We start from the raw sequence: 22,008 nt of genomic DNA, 5'->3' as shown, positions 1-22,008 counted from the left end.
AGAGAAGATATTGCTTGAATGAGGAGGGATGCAGTAGAAGAGAGGACGGGCTTCAGCTTCCACTGTCAGAAAAGGGTGCGGGTCGGTGACGATACCAAAATAGTAGCGTTTTAAATACAGTTCATCGGTTTAAATCGTCTTCAACAGACAGCTCCTTCAACCAATGTGCGGATCCAACAGGACATTGTTTTGATTTCACAGCCAATGGGAGTGAATGGAATTTCTGAGTAGGCGGGGCTACAACATCTCTGTGCTAAGTGGTGCCGTGTGAGCTCCGGCAACAGATGGCGGCGATGGCGGGGAGTACACCCAGCACAAATCTGACGGGGTGGAGGCACTAATGGGAGAGTCCGGACCATCAACTAGACTTCTTTACCTAATGAAGAACTGGAACAAGGCGTAGTCAATCTGACCTCATTGAGAATTTCTTTCTTACGGTCTTGGATTTTTCTCCTTTTGCCTTAATATTTCCACAGGAGGCCGCAGAAACCTCGGGCTAGATTTGGCTACACACCGACTCAAGTGCATGACGTCTGCGGGATTGTTTGGAAAGTCTCGTGAAATGTTTTTTGCCAGTTTTGAATCGTAACATTTTTTAGAGCAAATTGTCTGTACACGATAGCTGTAATTAATGTGGAGTAGAAAAAGTTAAGGAGACAAGCTAACTAGTTAGCCGGCTACAATGCTAGTTAGCTATCTAGCAGCGAAACTCTAGCATGTTGGATGAATGAATGAATTGGCGACTGCCTGCATTTAATTAACAGCTGCTTTATGTTATTACAAGAACAAGTCGAATAATTCATGAGACGACACCGATTTTCTACAACAGGCTGAGCCTGTTTGGAGAACTCTTCTTTGACTGTTACACTACACAACGTAACCCTCAAATGGACAGGAATGCGGATCCAGGGAGTTGGTGGACAGCGGCGATTTAGCACGCAAAGATAGTATTGTGCTAATACCGTCTAAAGCCTGGTAATGTTCATGAAGCCAGGGGAAGCTAATTTTAGCTAGCTACAAACCTTTTGCACTACTTAGACTTGGCTGCGATAGTGTGAAGCTTACGCCCGCGTCGGAATGGGAAACACCGTGTCATGCTGCGCCTCTCCCGAGTCGAGCCCCAAGTTACCGTCGAGGCAACCCGCAGAGCGGCTGGAGGAGTTCCAGACCAGCACCGAAGTGAGCGACGACAACACCGTGCCCTACCTGCAGCACATAAGCGACAGAGAGGTCCCTGACGGTAGGCGTCCACCTGCTACCCGGCACACCTGTGACTGATTATAAACAGCTTTAAAACTCCCACTTTCCTTTCCTGTATCAGAGCACATGCACATCACCTCCATGCTGTTTGTTTTCAGGGAGGTTCATCTTGTTCTAGTCGCTGCCATAGTGAAGAAGCGCCTTCACATGACTCTAAGCATGCCGACTTTAATGACAGATAATCCAAATATCCACCACATATGTGCACGCGCGCCCGGTTGTGTCAGCATAACACTGATATTGACACACAAACAAGATCAATCTAATGACTTGGTGATGCGTTCTCTTCCACAAGTGCAGGGACATGCACTCAGACGCCCTCTTCAGCTAGTATCAAGTTGCCGGACGTGTTTATTGCCATCCCGCCGCCATCAGTGCACTGATGATGATACTCTTCTCACTATTTATTTGGCCACTGCAGCATCATGTTGATCACACTGACGTCACATCACCCAGTCAAGACATTAACAAGGAAATCAAAACTCCCTCATCGTCTCGGCGCCACATTAACCCCTCATCATTTATTTATTATGGTCTTTGACCAGCCTCAGTTTTATTTCCGTGGCCTGTTATTGAGAGGGGTGGGTGAGAAATAAAACTAGAAATAGAGAGGGATCACGCCTTAACCAGAGCAAACGTGCTTTAAAATGCATCTGTGCACAAACTGAGTCTTGTAATGTGCTACTCAGTGACATTAACTTCTCAGCACCATGCCCACTGCTTCAGAGACACAGTTTAAACTGAGGTTATCAAATGGGACATGTCTTCAGACAATAATCCCCCCCTCGCGCTGTGATACAGGCCCCTGCTGTGGAAAGCATCTCAGAAATGTCCCTGTGAAGTGGGCCCGAGCTCAGTTTTGTACTATAAGTCCACTTGTGTCGCCGCTCCCAGACATGCGCGGTATTCACACCATTCATGTTGTGGACAGTAGTGTGTGTGTGTGTGTGTGTGTGTGTGTGTGAGCAGCTGTCGGCAGGGTGAGGGGTCAGAATCTGTCCAGCAGTCCTCCCCACATTCCTCATGTCTCTTCTTGCTGTCCTCGCTCCACAGACGTCCCCATCGCCTAATCCCCCCGTCCTTTATGTAACGCGCTGTCTGCTCGGATTTAGAAAGAGAACACAATTCTCAAAGTCAATGCTCGTGTACGACACAGTGCTGTGTGTGTGTGTGTGTGTGTGTGTGTGTGTGTGTGTGTGTGTGTGTGTGTGTGTGTGTGTGTGTGTGTGTGTGTGTGTGTGTGTGTGTGTGTGTGTGTGTGTGTGTGTGTGTGTGTGTGTGTGTGTGTTTGCATTGGCCTGATCTGCACTGTTCTGTCTTTAAAGTATCTTAATATCCACTTGTGTAAGGAATAAAAAGCGTAATACGATTCTTGATGTATTCTTGATTTATATTTCGGACAAAAGACTGGTCGTGTATTCTCACTTTAAAGACAGTGAGCCCACTGGGTGATGGGAAGTTTGATACATCATGTGTGTCTCTGGTGGAAGTTCAGTGTCTGCTTTTCATGACTGAGTGAAATGAAAGTCATTATCAGAGATATGTTCTGACTTTAATCAGAAAGTACACAGTTTAGGAATAGTAGCCGACGGTACAACACAAAAACGCATTATACGCCGTCCACAAGTTAACATTTATTTGTGGTGTCGAGTCTTTCGCCGTCTCCAACCCACAGACACAATCAGATAAGCGATGTCTTCCCCGGTCAAGCGCTGCCAAATCTGCACCGCAGCCGTCTTCACTTCCTGCTCGTCTGTTTGTTGTGAGATAAATCCAAAAGGCTGGCGTTGCATCGTTTCCTTCACGGTGGATAATGACACCATACAGAATCACTCTGTTGTGTTAGAATCGTTGCGTTGGCTAATGGCTTTCTGTTCTCTCCTTTCGGCTTCATCATCACCCACCAGTGAGAGCGCCGCACACAAGCCGCCTTCTGTTGACAGACGGTCATCATATAGCACTTATGTGCACTTGTTGTTTCCTCAGAGCTGGCCTCGGAGTCCAACCCATCTGATCACGCCCGGGCGAGCACCATCTTCCTCAGCAAGTCCCAGACAGACGGTGAGCAATCCCGACATGGTACACACACACACACACACACACACACACACACACACACCTGAAACACACACAGAGACACACACACACACACACACACACACACACACACATACCTGAAACACATTGTTCATTATTGAATGTCTAGCTTGGCTTTGTTGAACATTTCTCTTCTTTCACAGTACGAGACAAGAGGAAAAGCAACCACATAAATCACATCAGCCATGTAAGTGTCCCAATCTGAATGTCGATCATCTGCTTAGTTGACGTGATTACATGCGCTAAGGCTAAGCTATCCTGTGAGTTAGTTTAATGAATTAACTGGTGCTTCTCTGTCGTAGATATTTAGTGTTTAATATCTTCGAGGTTTTTACCAACAATAGAAGCTGTTCGTAATGTAACGTCTTCGGGAACAGCTGTCAATGAGCATAATGTCAACTGTTTAACAGTTGTTAAGTATGGAATCGGTCCAAAAGAAATGCAGCCACCAGAGCTAGTTCCTGGCCTGTGATGAGTTCAGGTTGTTTGATTGTGTGATTTCAACTTCTCAAGGTGTCGCCTGGTCCCCTGTCGAAGAAATACAGCTCCTGCTCTACGATCTTCATAGACGACAACACCGTCAGCCAGCCAAACCTCAAAAGCACGATCAAATGGTGGGAGAATCTCACACACACAGAAAACACACACACACACACACACACACACACACACGGCCGTGTTGTCCAATAGTCGCTCATCTCGCAGGACAAAATCCCGTTGCATCACAGCGTGGTAATCCTGGAGTAATGCTTCATGGGTGCGTGACTGAAACAGATGCTCTTCTACTAATTTCGGATCCTCTGTGAGGACTTCATTCAAGTGAATTTGGGAAAACACATTTCATCAGGATTATCTCCGTGTGTTTAAATACAACCTCTTTGCTGAATGTGGGCAGATGTTTTGGTGTGACACACACACACACACACACACACACACACACACAGAGTATATGTATCTCCAATTGAGGTGTTTTGTTATTGAAGCTTTTTAAGACTACAACACATCAACACCATTTTTCTTTTCCCTCTTTCTCCAGTGTCACGTTAGCAATATACTACCACATCAAAAACAGGTAGGTGTCTTTTTATTTGGTCTCAGTCATAAAATGAGTAAAATGTCCGTTGTTAAAACTGGTTAGTGTGTGAAGCGTGTTGACCGATGTACCTGTGTGCTCCTCAGGGACTCGGGCAAGTCACTGGACATCTTTGATGAGAAGTTGCACCCCTTATCAGTGAGTATGTCCATGAGACTCCCTCAACACTTGAATGTTGAACCAGACAGCTGGAAAACCACAAGCAATCAGCCGTAAGAGAAGAGATCTGGTTCAACAGCGTACATCAACCTCTCACACGCTACAACACACACAGAGGAAAGAGAGAGAGTTTTAGAGAAGCTGCTTATCTTTGCGAGCGTCAGTCGCTGCTACGCTTCACTCTGAGAAACAGATCTCAGTCAGTTAACAGCTGCTAGAACAAGAGAGGTGTGAGGGGAGAGGACAGCGACACAAGCTGTCGAACTCGCTTCAAACTTTGTACTTTACTTTGAGAAGTCAAAGAAAGAAAAGAAACCGAACACGTCGTGTATGAGAAACAGAACAAGACGTAAGAAGATAAATATGAGAACATCTAAGTGTGCAATGGAATCATTGAAATAGACATGGTGACATATCAGTGAATCAGTGCAGATGATCATCACCTCGCAGCCTAATGCTTCCTTCAGACGTGTGTGAACTGTTTGTCCCGTACAGAGAGAGCCAGTGCCGGATGACTACTCCCGCGTCGACCCAGAACACAAACTGATCTACCGCTTCGTCAGAACGCTCTTCAGCGCCGCACAGCTCACGGCAGAGTGCGCCATCGTCACCCTAGTAAGTCTGTCTCTTCCTGGCGCTGTGGTCTACACACCGTGTTTGTTATTAGAAATGAAGAGTTTAATAGAGATTTAGTTGAGTGCCAAATTGAGTTGAGGTGTAAAGATAGTCCAAATTTAATAACGCATAGTTTTTGTACAAACTAGACCGTCCTAATCAAATCCGACACTCTTTGAAATATTCTTATTATTTGGTACCTTCAGAATCCAGTCTGATTCTCAGGCCATTTGTAAAGATGCTTCTCTCGGTAATCTGTATAATATTTGTATTGTTGTTTTAAAATGAATTCCAAAAGAGAATTACACACAACTACATTTTTTGTTGATGTAGTTCAAACAATGATGTAGTACCACACACCGGCCACCAGAGGGCAGTAAAGTGCTGTAAACTGATCTGTGTCATGATCACTCAGTCTCTCCATCAGACATGATCAGAAAGCATCACATCAGCTGATGTTAAACACTGAGCACATCTGCTTTTAGAACGTGGCGCTGACAGAGAAATGTCAAACAAAAATCATTTCTGTCACAGTTTTTATTTAGCGTACCTGGCAATTTTACGTTTAAAACAAATGTTCTGTTTTTTCCAAAATGGCAAGCCGGCCCAGATGAATGTCACCACGATGTTGTAGCTTTTCACAGTTGGTAGCATGTAGTGTGTTTGATTTGCTCTGGATTTTACAATGAGTGCAACTACAGCATCATCCTCTTAGGTGTTCCCGTTGCAACACAGTTATACGAGATACAACTTTCATTAAGTAGTGGCTATAGTACAGTTCATTGTGTATTACCACTGAACACAGGTAGAGGGGAATTTGCTGGTACACAGTACGTGGACATTGCTATTACCCAGCATTCACGCTTGCTGGTTCCCCACTTCAGACTTTAAACGTGAACATTGTGCTGACTCCAGGTGTACTTGGAGCGCCTGCTGACCTACGCTGAGCTGGATATCTGCCCCGCCAACTGGAAGCGCATCGTCCTGGGAGCCATCTTGTTGGCTTCCAAAGTCTGGGACGACCAGGCGGTGTGGAACGTCGACTACTGCCAGATCCTCAAAGACATCACTGTGGAGGACATGTGAGTCTGTTTTTTATACCAAAACCAAATCTCCACTGTGAAAATGAGGAGGTCGGAAACAGAAATCACTGGTGAGTGGAGGCATCGAGGCCCCGTTCTGAAGGTCGATGATAAATACTTTAAAAACGTATTTTAGATTTGAGTTTGGATTGTAGCCACCCCGCAGGACACCGATTGGTCCGCTCACTGGCTGTGTTATATGTGTGGGAACATAGAGCTGATATAGATGCCACATAAACAATCTTCTTAAACAAGCAGAATTTAAATAATGTCAATGACAGTTGTCCAGATCATAAAACCAATGATCTGTCGGTCTTAACCAACCAAAAGTCGATAGTCTAACAATGACATGGCTGTCGGGGCTGTACACAAGTTTGAATTGAATCGTGGATTTGGAGACAAACCCTATTAGTGGCCTGGCTTTGTGTTTGTCAAGCTTGTTGGTTGATAGTTGTCATTTCATTAATACAGCAAAATGAAAATACATTTAAGTGTTGTTGAGGCTCCAGATTCTTTTAACAAAGGGAGATTCATCACAAACAACATGTTCTCATGCTGGCACTACTTATTGCTCGCCCTCTTCATCACAGAAATATGTAGCAGAGATGCACTCAGAGCAGACAGAAGAAGAGGAGAGCTGGATGAGGGCTGCAGCATCTCTGCTGTGCATCGGGGCTAGAAGAGGGGTGTGTGTGTGTGTGTGTGTGTGTGTGGAAGAGGTTGAAAGTGCTTCCCTGTTTTTTGCGAAGGCTGCGTGCACCGCCTGCATGTCCGTGAGCCCCCGTCCCTCTCTGACTCTCTCATATACGTCTGACCCGCACTCTCTCCGCTCTGTTTCACTGCCGTCATTGAAGTGTCTTTGTGAGCCTGCTCGGGTCCGGGTGGATTGATGGGAAGGAGAGAGGGAGAGAGAGAGGGAGAGAGAGAGCTGGGGAGGGTTTCTCAAGTGCTCTCACTGCTTCTACATAATGGCCCCCGGCTCTCGCCCACTCCATTAGTTGCCCCGGGAGACCAGACATCACACGCACACTCGCGCTCGCTCCTCGCCACCTTTGCTGACCAACAAAGCATCCTAGATGCCGTCTCCTTGGCGACCACCTCCCTTAGCTTTTCTCATGGCAGTGATGATGATGATGATGATGATGATGATGAGCGGGAGGAAGGCTGATGTCGGTGGTAGTCTGGAAAAAAGATGGTGTGTGTGTGTGGGGGGGGGGTCTCATGGGATTGGGATTACTTTTGTGTTTTATTGAGTATTATTATATACTATAAAACATGAATGCTCATTTGAATAACACTATGTAGCAAACGCTCACATTGATTTGGCAACACACAGAAGACGACATTGCGTCTCTTGTGCTTCGTTACTGGTCGTCTGGTCCTTTGTCGCCCTCTGTTCTTCCTCGCTGTCGTGTCCGATGGACGAGAGCTGTCGGCTGAAGTTCTAGTCGGACGTTTGTGCCTGCGTGGAATAACCCTCGGGTCTCTTTCCACCCGCCAGGAACGAGATGGAGCGCCACTTCCTGGAGCTGCTCCAGTTTAATATCAACGTGCCAGCCAGCGTGTACGCCAAGTACTACTTTGATCTGCGGCAGCTGGCTGATGACAACAACCTCAGCTTCCCCCTGGAGCCTCTCGACAACCAACGCGCCCAGAAACTAGAGGTGAGCCGCCCTCCGCAGACGCCCATCAGTTAGATTCTGTGTGTCCCGATCTGTCTCGTTATGATGCACCTGTAATATCAGCCTGTTTCTGGCCCACTGCTCATGAGCTGATTCATCGTGTTCTGCTTGTGCAGAGCTCTTGAACGCTCAATTTCCTTCTCGGTAACTGTGTGTGTTTGTCCGTGCAGGCCATCTCAAGACTATGCGAAGACAAGTATAAGGACCTGAGTCGATCGGCGATGAGACGATCCATCAGCGCCGACAACGTGATAGGTATACGACACTCCAACGCTGTGCTGTCATAGGCCGGAGCCCCCCCCCCCCCCCCGCAGCCCGGATCCCCGGACATGTGCGGCCAACTCACAGGTTCAACGTAGCCGCGCGGACAGGGTTCAGGCTTGAAATGCTACCGTATGACCTCAGCATTACGACCGTAGAGCGGCGCCATTGGAAGCTCCGCCACACAACTATTGTTTTCACAAATCCCTTATTTATTTCTCTCTCGTCCCTTATGTCCCGTGGGAGTTGCTCTGCTGCCGTTGTCTCTGAGGGGTGGTCCTGTCTTTGTAAAAATGTTTGAATTATCCCATGCAGCCTGAGCGTTATTCTATGTTTTAGTTGTTGTCACCAAATTCCACGAGATGACCAAAACCCGCGATGTTGGTCCGTCCCGCTGTACGTCTGGCTCCCCTTCCCTCTCTGTGGCGCTCAGCCCCATTGGTTTGTACTGAGGCTCGTCTATCTAATTCGTCAACGCTTTTTGAGAGGCATCAAACGGGAGGAAATGGTGCATTTGATGGTCTATTTGTAGCGCTGGATTAATACACATTTGGTGCTTCTAGTGAGTATTTACAGCAGCAGGCCGGTGCATGTAGGATCGACTCTAAACGCACAGTGCACAGTACACGACTGCTACCATTACTACAGTGTGTGTTCAAAGGAATGAAGGAACATGTCGCCCAGTGCAGCCATGTGGCTCATTGGTGTATTTCAACCGTTTTTGGTCAACAAAGGAGGACCAGGTCTAGAGTACACAGACAGCGGAGCACTTCAATGTTGGTTTTGGTCTCTTTTTTGGGGGATTTGTTGACCATAAGAAAATATAGAATTCCACATATATTTAATAGGCTGATCAAATCGGATGCAGAAGCTGTTCCTTGTAGATCAGAGCTAGTGTATAAAAACCATGTGTACCATTAATTCCAGTGTATGATTCTAGTAAATGGGACACACGTGGATTTGGATGGAGCACGCAGCATGTCAGGGGGTTGAACTATACATATTCCACAGGAGTCCAACCTGCCGTCAGCTGCTGTAGCGAGTCTGAGAATCCAGAGTGCCGGTCTGGGGTCAGTTTCTTTTCCAGATCCACTTCAGGTGGTCCAAAAGAACGGCCGACTCACAGATTCTGGACCCGTATTGCTTCGGAGCGGCTCCCAGTAGCAGTTAGGTTGACATGGTGACGAGATGTAGGTCGGGTCCACACGGTCCACACGGTCCACCCTCAGTATAGTATGTGTACCCTGCCCCCCCCCCAGAGCGCCGGAACAAACTACATAGACTTGGAGGGGGATGAAAGAGACTGGTACTCCCCTCCTTCTTGCTTACTGTGTAGGCTACTTAGCGGTGAAAGTTGTCTTGTTTTTAATTGAAAAAAGAAGTATTTTAAATAAACACAAATCATGTATAACAAAGACATGTCGTGGTCATTTCAAAGTGTGTGTGTGTGTGTATGTGGGGGGGGGGGGGGCTCGGCACAAAGCTGATGTAACAGTACAACCAGTCACATGCCCGGAAACATCGTTAAATACTGAATATACTTCATGAAATGTCACATTATCCTTTCAGGAGTAAAGGTCCACGGCCTTATCTGCTGTTTCACACAGATGATGTCATTATTATTATTACTATGGTATGTCTGATCATAAGGCGAGCTGCGTCCGGATCTTTCAGGATCACTTCCTTCCTCGGCTCAACACTTTCCTGGATTTGTTTTGAGTGTTAGCCTCTTTAGCTATCGGGATGCTATCTGCCATTTATTTCAAAATGGTGTTTTTTATGATCCAATCAGAATGCGAAGAAACCGAGCCACACACTGTTGGTCATTTATTAATAATGTTTAAAAGTAAAGTAAATGAAGAGTGCAGAAATTACAAATGTTCTTAGTTTAGTTGTTTTTTGACACAATCGTTGTGCTGTGAGAAGACGTCATGTTACCTGCAGCTCCAGGCTTGTGTGCTGAGCTGATGCTGTTATTTATTTCTGATCACCGTTTTAAAATCATTCAAAGGCAGATGTTTATCAGATATATTGTCTGTAACTATTATACAGCTAATGTAGGAATGTAATAAGTTGGAGCTAAACACTGCATCAATGTGATGATGTGTCGTGATTTGAAAAGTATTTAATTAGCAGGATTAGCCAAAAACATGACAAATACACATACTGTGAGATCTAAGTATGTGTCATAGGTCATTGATGATTCACTAATGTGAATGTGCTGCTTCCAGCCACCAGGTGTGAGTGAATGAGTGTCTTGTTTCATTGTATTCTGGTCTGTGACGCCATCTTTAAAGATGGAGGACGGCGCCACAAGCGAGCGACCAGCAGTGTGACGACACCAGCGACAGGACAACAGGAGCCTCCTGAAGTGAGACTTTGTTGACTTTTTAAAGAGTTTTTTCTAGTTGCTCTTAATGGGAAATTGTAATTGATGTCCATACATTTTAATTGTTGCCACTAAACAGTTAAACGTTCACTTTATGGAGAGAGTACAACTGAAGCGTTTCCCCTTTTTGACTTAAACATCGTTTCTTCTGGTAGAGTATTAGCACAAATTCCAATGTTCAAACACAGTGAGCGACTGGGCCGACTGAGCGACACATCCGGGTTCTTGCACACTTGAACCATTGAAACAAAACCACACCAAATATAAAGAAACACGCAGAGCATGCTGCAAACTCGAGATCAACTCAGTTTTAATATCACAATATGAATCATAATCTACAATATTTTTTTTCATATCCTTTCAGGAACTCTATCAATATGAGAGCAGATTTACACGTCGACAAAAACAAAAGAAAAAAGCTAAATGTCAGTTTTTACCAACATTCATCATCACTCGTACAATCACGTTCACTCGCACAAATCAGCCTAATAAATTAGAGATATCATCTAGCACGTGGACACGCAGCAGTCTAACAACACAACCGGCCAACAGCATGAAAACATCACCGACACTCGGCAGCGAACGACTAACGCTTCATTCACTTGTCAGACGTTTAAACACGCCCCCTGTCTTCTGACGTGGGGACTTTTTGCACAAAGCTTTCCTTTTCTATAGTTCGTTAGTTTGTTCTGTTGAACTCCTCTGAGAGGAGACGCGAGGTTCCTTCACTTTATGCCGTCAGTGCTCCTGAGAACAGGTCGTCCACGTTCCACCACAGAGCCCTGCTTTAACTTTGGTTCTGCAGAATGATGCACACACACACACATCTGGACAGATGTACAGGATCGATAGTAGTAAATAGTGTGAATGTTGTTAATTGGGATTTTAAAAAAAGCATCTTCCAAAAGTGCTTATTGATCTAAAAGTTATCAAAGATAATGACAAATGTTGAAGGTCCACTTTGAAAATCGATATTTGTTCTTAAACCAATGGCCCCAGAACTACGGAAGCCCATTAAGGCCAGCAAACAAATGAAAAGGTCAGAAAAACACCAACAAAATGAAATAATAATAATTCAAAGTTTTGTTTTTTTCTGCCGGCAGAAATGGGCTTCCATACTGACCTCTCAAATATTGAACTTAAATATGTTAAATATTTTTGCGTTTCTTCCTCTTTCGATTTAAATTGATTATCAATTAGTACTTTTCATCAATTAATTACAAAAAAATGTGTGCACTGTTTCTAACTAATCAAGTAAGTGAGGAATAATTGGTTTCAAGTCGCTAACATTTAAGTCAAATTGTTCCAATAAAAAACGTATAGAAGCGACATAATGGGGAGAAATTATTCATTTGATTTTCGTCTTGCTTGTGGAAATGCCTGTCACCAAGGAGATGTCTCATAATCCACTAATTATTTAAAAACATCAGTGTGACCGCAAAATCTGTCCATCCGGAGTCCAAAAATATCAGTAATGGTTGACAAAGTGAGGTCTTGCGACATTTTAGAGGTCCTTCAGTTGGTTTCGGGGAGTCTACAGCAGCATTGTCAAAACAGAAATCATAAGAAGTTATTATTCCAATAGTACATTTCATTGTAGCCGCTATTTTTCTGTAAGTCTGGGTGAAGATGGGACTTATGGGGACTGAGGGTCTGTTGTCTAATGTCGACCCCTCAGGGGGGGGTCCCTGATGTGGAGAACATAAAGCGGGCACCTCCACCTTCAACCAGCAGATGGGGGTAGAGGCCAAGTTCAGTTTCATCCCGCAGCTTTAACCTGATCACACAACACCAACACCACTGGTTCACATCCGAACCAACACCGGAGCCTAGAGGTCACAACGGCATCCACCACAAAGACTGGATTACTTTTTACTTTGATTATAGTCTGAAAAAAACCAAAAACTAAACAAAAGACGGCATATCAGCTCTGTGTCAGTTTGACATTATAAAACACACCAGATATCACACGCAAACATGACATGAAACAGCACATTTATGTTCAATTCAAATCGGACCAGGTTGGTTTCTCTGGTGTCCTACACTTATTACAAACTACACATATCACATTATACACCTTTTAACAGCAACTTTATACAATATGTACATAAATAAATATGTTTTTTTTCTCTCAGTGCTCAGGATAAACGGATAGGAAGAAGCGTGTGTGGTTCCATCATGGATCCATGTAACTCTGTTAGGTTTGACGATTGTTTTTAGTTTTTAGTAAATGTCAAGTTTGGTCAGCTGCATCAGCTCGTCTGCTTAGAGAAGCTGTTTTAACTGTTGGGAGTCCCTCTTCTCAAAAGTCAGACTCTTTTTAAATATTCTGTCTTGCTTAAATTACCCAGCTTGTTCGCTTAAATGTTTCTCTTTTTACGCTGCTCCATCGTGTTTTTTAAATTCAGTCACAATCGTTTGTGAGAGCTGAAATTCAATGTTTGTCCGCTCTCTCTTTCTCCATGTTTTGGACACTTGAGTTCAGGTAACTCCTAATGTGTTAACTCAGTTCATATGTGCGATGGAGCAGCTTTATGGTACATCCCCGATGTCAGCCCGGTCCCAGTATGTCCGGTTAAAGCGGTGCTGGCCTCACTGTACATGGAGGGTGGAGCGGTGGCTTTCTGCGGCCAGCAGGGGCAGCATCGAGCCACAAACCTCCTCCAGGACTCCAGGGTTTTTCCTGACCAAATCCAGACCCCCGAGGTGATGCCCACCACCAAGCACATTAGGTACTTGAGCATAAAGACGGCGTAGTCCGGGCCCATGCCCGAGCGCTGGCGCTCCGACGGGCAGGAGCACGCCAGGGCTCGCTCCCAACCGGGCCGGTAGTGCTGCTCGTAGACCAGGCAGGCCACCACAATGGTGGCGGGGACGGTGTACAGCACCGTGAAGAGCCCGATGCGGATCATCAGCCGCTCCAGTTTGTCCGTCTTGGTGCCGCCTTGCTTGATGATGCTCCGGATGCGGAAGAGCGAGACAAAGCCGGCGAGTAAGAAAAGTGAGCCGGTGAAGAGGTACACCACGAGAGGTGCGAGCACGAATCCCCTTAGGTTCTCCAGACTCTGGTTCCCCACGTAGCAGATTCCAGCCACGGGGTCCCCGTCCACCGAGCTGAGGGCCAGGACGGCAATGGTCTTGACGCTGGGGATGAGCCAGGCGGCTAGGTGGAAGTATTGGGAATAGCCTGCGATGGCCTCGCTGCCCCACTTCATCCCCGCGGCCAGGAACCAGGTGAAGGACAGCACCACCCACCAGATGGAGCTGGCCATGCCAAAGAAATACACCAGCAGGAAGACGAGGGTGCAGAGAGCGGGGCCGGTGGTGTTGTAGAGGATGTGCAGCTGGTCGCCGCCGACACTGCCGCCAGCGCCGCACGCCACTCGCTCGTGACCCGCCACCAGGCGGATGATGTAACCCAAGGACACGAAGAGGTAGCAAGCAGCCAGGAAGATGATGGGCCTCTCCGGGTACTTGAAGCGTTCCATGTCAATGAGGAAGGTGGCCACGGTGGTCAAGGTGGAGATGAAGCACAGCACCGACCAGAGTCCCACCCAGAAGGTGGTGAAGGCGCGTTCGTCGGCCGAGAAGTAGGGCTGGTGGCAGGGCTGGGCGCAGTTGGGGAGGGGGCCGGTCTGGACCTGGCCATACAGAGTGTGGGACTCCCTCTTGATGGGGACCAGGGGGTCTCGACAGCGGCACTCCCTGTCGCACTGAGAAGGGCTGGGGGGTCTGGTCCGGCCTTTCGGGGTGGGCTTGGGGAACGGTGGAGCCAGGGTGGTGGCCTCGCTGCTGTTCTGGTCCATGCACAGGGTCTCGTCGCCCAGCTGGGGCAGCTGTTCGCAGCTCATCCTCTCGGGCCACTCGAAGCCGTACTGGCTCATCAGAGGGGAGCAGCCGCGCTTGGCCCGTTCACACACGGACCGGCAGGGCGGCAGCGGCTTGCGGTAGTCGGGCAGGCAGATGGGAGTGTACATGCTGCACAGGAAGAAGAGCAGATCCGGAGAGCAGCGGATCCGGACCAGGGGCCAGAACTGGTGCACCTCCAGCCCCACCTCCTCCTGGGTGTCGTGGTTGAACTGGTTGGGCATGTAGGTCAGGTTGTAGCCGATGCCCCTGCACATGGGCACGGTTATGGGCTCACACACCAGATCCTTAGAGGCTCCGAACGTGAGACCAGGACACCGGAACAGCAGCAGCAGCAGCACGAGGAGCCGCGGGAACACCTGGCTGCACGGCGCGTGCCGCACATTAGATGCCATATAGAACATGTTTTAGAATTATTAATTTAGAGTATTAAAACAAGTGAAACAGCTTCAGTTCATCCCAGAAAACTTGTTTCTTCTTCTGCTGGATGGATCAGGACCAGAGTTTCATTCTGCTTCTCGCTTCCTCTTAATGATTAAAACTGTAAATGAAACTCCTGGCGATGAATCCAGTTTGTGTTTGTACGTAAAGGTCCACAGAGCGCCAGACCGAGCCTCTGCTGTCAATCATTCACCAGACCTCGCGCAATCATTACGGAGAAAGTTCATCTCCGGTGGTCACGTTCCAATAAATTTAACGACCTTGTAACATTTTTACCAGCCCCGGTGGTTCCCGTCGGGTCGCACGCGCGCCAAGAAAAGTCGCATCGTGAGTCTCGCGGGCGGCGGAAAAGCAATGAGCGTTAAAAGCTGTCCGAGGAAGTGTAAGAAAACAAATGAATGTTTGAAAGTGAGCATAAAAGAAATAAAATCTCCAGCCTCTGCGTCCGGAGCCCGGTGTGTAAAATCCACTTGACGTTTATTCCCTCAGTAACATGAACAGCTCTCATGCGCGGTAGTGTTTGTTTTCTGTTCTTTTGAAAGTTACAGGTGGCATCTCTGCTGCTTCTAAAGGAAAACAACATGAGACAAAGGAACAACCCGAAGCCTCCTTCAAGGGTAAAAACACTAACGTGTCCTGTGTGACCAAGTGCAGCAGCGTGCGGCTGCAGCCTTCACTGAGCCCCAGGACGGAATAAAGTCCGCCTGGAGCTGCAGCACCTCCTCATCACACACAGGGATTGCTGCATTCACGGGCTGTCGGAAATGTCAAATTCGACCGTGAACGCACTGAGGAGATTTCAAGCGTAGGCAGTATGAAAAGGAAAATAAGCATTTCCTGCATGAAAGGAAATATTTTAGGAATAAGATAGAACTGAGTCAGCTGCTGCAGTGCAAAGTATGAACAATTGTAAACGTGTAAACAAGCTCAATGAGTAAGGTTTTAAGTTTCTCAAAAGTGGATGATTTGATTTATAACGACACGCTCCAAACCAGACCAACAGCTCTGAGATAAGACATGAATATCTGACCACACATTTCTCCTCAGTGCTTACCAGCAATAAGCAAGTTTGTGTATAAAGTATGGCAATTAAAGACACTGTGAAAAGGAAAACAAATCAAGTTGAATAAAATTACAAAATGAGGAAAATTGATGCAATTCAAAGAATGAACTAAATTAAGAAATAGACGAAAATAACAGATGATACAGTTGTACAGTTCTACTGCAGTGATTAGCTTACTTCAAGGGTCACTATGGCTTATTCTGCAGGAAAGTAACTAAATAGATGATGTGTACTTTATAGCAAAGGTAGGCCAACAAATAGGAACTTGCAATTAAGTATTTACATTTTATGTTTCCATGTCTATGTTATGTTGACAGTTTTTGCTGACTTAAATGATTTATGTACTACTAAACTCTTTTGGCTGTTCATTTTCTGCAAATGGACTAGTTCATCAACTAATTGTTTTAGTGTTTTAATAATATGATATGATATAATATAATGTATTTACAGTCCATAGTCCACCTCAACTAACTGCTCAACTAACTTGCATTAAAGATCTGATTACTTTAGACACTGTAATTCTGTTCGTCTTCTGATCTCCAGTACAAACTATTTCACAGTTGCAAATGTGAACGTTCCAAATGTGTCCCAGTTTGTTTCCCGTTCCAGTGTTTGTATCTAATCTGAGAACGGTCACGGTCCATGTTGTAATCGTGCCCCGCCGACTGCACCTGAACGCACCAGTGAGTTGTATTTATGACTTCCTGCATTAGGAGGTAGGACTTTACCTGGAGAGCCTGAAGGTATCAGGTGATGGATGAGGTCTCTTCACCCACAGACACGCCGACCACACACGCGCACACACACACACACACACACACACACACACACACACACACACACACACACACACACACTCACAAAACAATAGTGACAGGCATATTTATGTGGCATTTCAAATAATTCACAATATTGTTGACATGTACAGTAATTTTTCTCATACCTGCAGGCTGGTGATCACAGTCCTTCACATAACTTCTTTTGTCTTGGGTCTTTTATATTTATAGTCCTTCTGTCGTTTTGCTCTTGTGTTCCTTTTTAACATCACTAAACATGCCCAGGGGCATGAATAGAGGAGTACTGATGTGCAGTTAGCTCACATACACTCACCCAGACTTCAGTTTGTCATTAACGTCCGCCAACGGTCTCTTTGTCATTTCCTGTTGGCTCCGATTACACCGACGACGACGGCAGGACGTGAAGGAGTGACACATTTAATGCAACACGTGCAACGGACGTCTAACCATGCACACCCATAGCGGACTAAATGCTGATGATTAGTTGTTTATTTAAAGCCTGCACTGTGTATTCCAACCCTTATGTTTTGTTTTAGAGGTTAGAGAGGACCCTGGTTCTTAGTCGTCAAAGTATTTTACAATCTGGAATGGTAGGATTTAGTAACGTTGCCAGAGCAATGGTACAAATCTGTGGTGCTCAATAACTGATCGTATGACTCTGCTCTCTACGCTGCACACACACACACACACACACACACACACACACACACACAGCCATATCCCACGTAGGACAAAGGTCACAACGCTCTCTGGGGGACAAAGGTCTCAAAGGGTGTGTTTGTGTGTGTGTGTGTGTGTGTGTGTGTGTGTGTGTGTGTGTGTGTGTGTGTGTGTGTGTGTGTGTGCGCGTGTGCGTGCGCGCTCAACATATCAGCCAAAACAAGTCTTTCTCAGTCTGATTCACCTTAACTGAAGTTACTTTGACAAATGAAAGCAAACAGCGAGGAGTTCATATGTAAAGCCTGGACGGCATCAATCTCCTATGTGTACACACACACACACACACACACACACACACACCTGATTACTTGTGGTGATTTTCCCAGCTTTAAGTGGGAACACAAGGAGACCTTCATCAATTGCTGATCAGGTCACTACAAGATATACACACATATATTTGAGCGTCTCTGTCCGGGAGGAGCCGCGTTGACATGGTGTCTCACCTCGCCCGTCACCTTAACCTTCTCATTTGATCCCAAACAAACACTTGAAGGAAACTAAAACACCAGAAATAAACCACTTGGACAATGTCCCCACAACCCAAGTCTAAAACTCAAACTGGTCCTCACAAAGATGGAATTATAAGAGCACACACACACACTAATCAGCTAATGCGGATTTTCAATGTGAATTCTTACTCTTGAAAATAAAGATAAAAACAGATTCATGTGATCAAATTCATGTACATTTTGACAACTGTTAGCTGTAGCTCTTAGCAGGGTAGCATTACTCTTTGTTTCTCTCTTTGTAGTCAATCAGCTTTGGGTTTTTGCACTTTTTGAATCCTCTTCTTCACTCTCATGGTCTTGTCTTTGGCCCCTTCCTTAAGCAAATCTCAGAGTATTTTCCTCATCTTTTTGTTCTAGAGTTGACAGAGAGGACACACGGGAAGACAAATCCGTGTCCACACGCAGCTTTCTATTGATTTGATTGTAGATTCTCTGCTTCGGAACCTCTCTTTGTGTGTAGTCCGCACACAGCTTGAGGCCATTTACTTACCAAAGATGCAAACCTTACGACAGAACATTTCATTTTCCAAAGCATTCTGTAGATTAAGTGGCAGCCACTTTCATGTCAGCGCAGCATGGAAATCAACATGCAGAGACTTGTACGAGTGAAGTCATCCGTCACAGTGAATACGTCTGTTTTTGTGCTCGGTGACTTTACTCTTATGTCAGACTTCTTCTTCTTTCTGACATGTATCTATGTCTGGTTTAATGAAGTCTCTTTAATGTGATGGTGAAATGAATGGATACGGTTGTCTGGAAGGGAAGAAAAACGCATTGAAACGTCCAAACACACAACGTTAAGTGACACGCATGTGATTTATTGTAATTGAGGTGAGCTGTGAGTTTCACCACGTTGAGGTGTTGTTGCAGTCTGAATACAAAAATCTGTTCACAACAAACTTTATTGACATGTTCATCAAGTACAGGTCACATGAGTACAAAGACGGTATCTAACTGTAATCAATGTGCTGGTTCACATGATTTACAAAACATACAGATGTGTATAGTAGAATGTGTGATTGCGTCCCTCATCTCAGCTGTAGAAGACGGACCCTAACGTTTCAGCCACGTCATGGTCTTCCCCACCAGACCGACGGGTAAAAGTGAAACTACTGAGAAGAATAAAAAGTACCACAGCCTTCCTCTCCAAAGTGACAAGTTGAGTTAATAAGCGATGAAACACTCTCTTGCTCCATTCAATACACTCAGCTACGCTTTGCTGCTGTATGTATCAGTAGCTCATGGTGGCTAATGCTAAAACTTAACATACCGGTAATCATGTAAATAACAGATGAGAGTATCTGGATATCATGATCTGTTCTAGAGCTTTCAATCGTAATCACATGAGCAAAGTAACTGCTTTAGGCAACTTTTGGAGGCAGTGGAATAGTTGCTCTCTTTTAGCTCTGCTTTTGGTCTCCACCAACTCCTGAGATAAATATCTGTCTCATTAGCTGCTAAATGCTAACCCCAATGCTCACCAGCTTGTTCGCTAACTTTGTCTGCTGCTGCTGGTGGGATGCAGTGAGCAGTAAGCGACGCTCCTGAGAGCGGTGAGAGTAAAACCAAATCAGTAAAGTCGTGGGCCGGACAGTTATGGATTGATATTTTGTTATTGATTATAGTCCCTGAAGGACTTCTCGTCCACGTTGTTGAAGCTCCACTCTGAATCGCATTCTCAGTTTGTCAATGAGTGTCGAGTGTCAGGGGGTCAGGGAGAATTCTGGAACCTGATTTGATTTAGTTTAAGTCTTTTGACGAATATGTATATTAGATGTTTTGGGCTCATTTTAGTCATTACTCTTTTGTTAGTTTTAGTCTAATGTGTATATATATTTATGCACGTGTTGTAACAGCAGCACAGAAACTACCGTCAGCTTCAGGTTAGAGTGGTAACGTGTCAAAGCCTTTTTGAAACAACATCTGTTCCTCTGTGGTTTCAATTCTCCTCCCTGTCGGCTCATACAGGTGTCTGCACAAAGCCTCGGTCCTGCTGCACAGGCACACACACACACACACGCACGCACAAGCATACAGGCACGCACGCAGGCATGCACGCATACACGCACACACGCACGCATGCACACTTTCTATGTTGATAACACTGTGACAAATGTTTAATTGTGGTTGATTTAATGTCATTAATCATTCACAGTTAGCAGTTCTATGTGGATTTTGGTTTATTGCTTTAAGTTTCATTTTTCAGCAGGTGGAGCACGTTGACATCAGTGATAAGTGAACCCTGTTCTGTTTAAATCTGGTCTGTTCTTTCCATAAACAAATGATTGGCACCCTTCTGTCCATTGATTTGAAGCCCAATCAGTACTTTTTATATTCCTCTACATGCTACAGGTATATTTACATAACCAGTAACCTTTGATTTAGTTCCTACTCATGGATTTGGGGCTTCAGAAATCATGATAAACCTCACTTTGAAATCATGAAGCCCATAATAAACTCGCTTGTGTCCCTAAGACACTCAAAAAAGTGGAAAAGCAAAAACGTGATTCTTTTCTGCTTGTATTGACATGATGGCCTGTGACTATGGCTGCAATAGAGATTATTTTCAATACCAATTAATACTTATTTGATATTTCTAACTGAATTGTTCATGCTGAATGACTGAAACGATCAGGTTTCTGTTGATAGTTTAATCTGCAGATCATCCTGTGAGCAGACCACAGAACGAGACGTCGTGTCCCGGCCAGTGCTTCTGGGAGTTTCTGGGTTTAATGACATGAAGAGCAGTTTACATTATACGATAACTCATTTCTTTTTTTAAGGTTGATTCTGATATGTTTTGGACTAAATATCCTGTTTATTCGACTGTTTATAGACTAAATCTAAATAGATTGAAGTCAGATGACATTTGTGCAGGTGTAGAGAGACCCATGCAGGGAGGATATTATGGAGAACATGTAAGTGAACAGACTAAACATGTAATTGTGGGGTTTTGTTATATACTACAAATATTGTACAGAGTTTGGTTGGTGGCGAACGTTGTTAGGTTGTTGTGGTTCTCCTGGGGGAACTTGGATGCATGGCCTCTCTATTTGTAAAATGTGTGGGTCTGACCCCCGCACTGCGAACTTCAAAATAAATACAGCCTGTTTTTTAATTCAATTCTTCCCTCATTTGCACTGTGTTACAGCATGGTGAGACGTTTTCTTTAATGCTTAATTGCAAACACATTTTAATACGATTTGAGTAGGGAAAAAAACAAACAGTGGGTCTACCCTTTAACATGGACAAAAGCACACAAACAATCTGCTCGGCTGAAACCTGCTGAAAGCTTGGCCGTGGCCAAACGAGCCTCTGAACAACCGGGTCACAGGGAACACTGGGGCCCTGCCAGCTTTTGTGTAGCAGCTCGCTAAATGTCAGGGGGGGGCACTGTGTGTGTGTGTGTGTGTGTGTGTCACAGCCATACACCCTCCTCTCATGTTGGGAGAGCAGAGGCCCAGTCCTTCACTCCCCTGTGACCGTTGTCCCCCCCCCCCCCCCACCCTCCTTCTCTCTTTTTCTCTCCTCCGTCCTCCTTTTCTCCTTAAACTGTCTTTTGTTTTCATTTTCGTTGGCATTTCTGCTCCGTCGTTGTTCGGGTCCTAAATGAGTCTTGACTGGCCCGCGGGCCATTGGAGAAGCACAAAGGACTTCGTTCTACTCGCTACAGTTGATCCATTGTGGGCGTCCCACAATGCACTAATTGGCGATGACAATTAAGCGTGGTCGACACTCAGCTTCAATTTGCCTGCTGCTGCGACATACATCACAGGCAAAGGATTCAGCCTCCGAGCCCCCTGCTCTCTCTCAGACAATATGCATATTCACTCAGGCAGGTTTACCAGCACCTTTTATTCACATGAGTCTGTTATTTTCTTTTCTTTTTTCTCTCAGCTCGGTTTGAGGCTGAGCTCACAACCTGACAACCCAGCTGCGATCTGACACATTGTCGTTTGTCAACTCAGCAAAG

The 22,008-nt window shown here is 45.5% G+C and overlaps 2 protein-coding genes across 2 annotated transcripts; one reads left to right on the top strand and one right to left on the bottom strand.

Moving 5' to 3' along the window:
- Positions 1-302: 302 nt before the first annotated feature.
- Positions 303-9,646, top strand: ccnyl1 (cyclin Y-like 1). Its single transcript, XM_079170385.1, has 10 exons — positions 303-1,240; positions 3,247-3,321; positions 3,501-3,544; positions 3,871-3,971; positions 4,394-4,429; positions 4,537-4,588; positions 5,105-5,224; positions 6,140-6,306; positions 7,808-7,970; positions 8,159-9,646. The coding sequence occupies exons 1-10, from the start codon at positions 1,078-1,080 to the stop codon at positions 8,273-8,275; spliced, it is 1,038 nt and encodes a 345-aa protein (XP_079026511.1). The 5' UTR covers positions 303-1,077; the 3' UTR covers positions 8,276-9,646.
- Positions 9,647-13,148: 3,502 nt separating this feature from the next.
- fzd5 (frizzled class receptor 5) lies at positions 13,149-14,999 on the bottom strand (the record flags this gene model as incomplete). The annotated part of the gene is made up of 1 exon (XM_079170792.1): positions 13,149-14,999. The coding sequence occupies exon 1, from the start codon at positions 14,907-14,909 to the stop codon at positions 13,149-13,151; it is 1,761 nt and encodes a 586-aa protein (XP_079026918.1). The 5' UTR covers positions 14,910-14,999.
- Between the last annotated feature and the right edge of the window lie 7,009 nt (positions 15,000-22,008).

This window comes from Pholis gunnellus (genome assembly GCF_910591455.1).
Source record: "Pholis gunnellus genome assembly, chromosome: 12".
NCBI classification, from domain to species: Eukaryota; Metazoa; Chordata; class Actinopteri; order Perciformes; family Pholidae; genus Pholis; species Pholis gunnellus.
The sequence above is the reverse complement of the archived record's forward strand: the minus strand, read 5'-3'. Positions and strand labels throughout refer to the sequence as shown.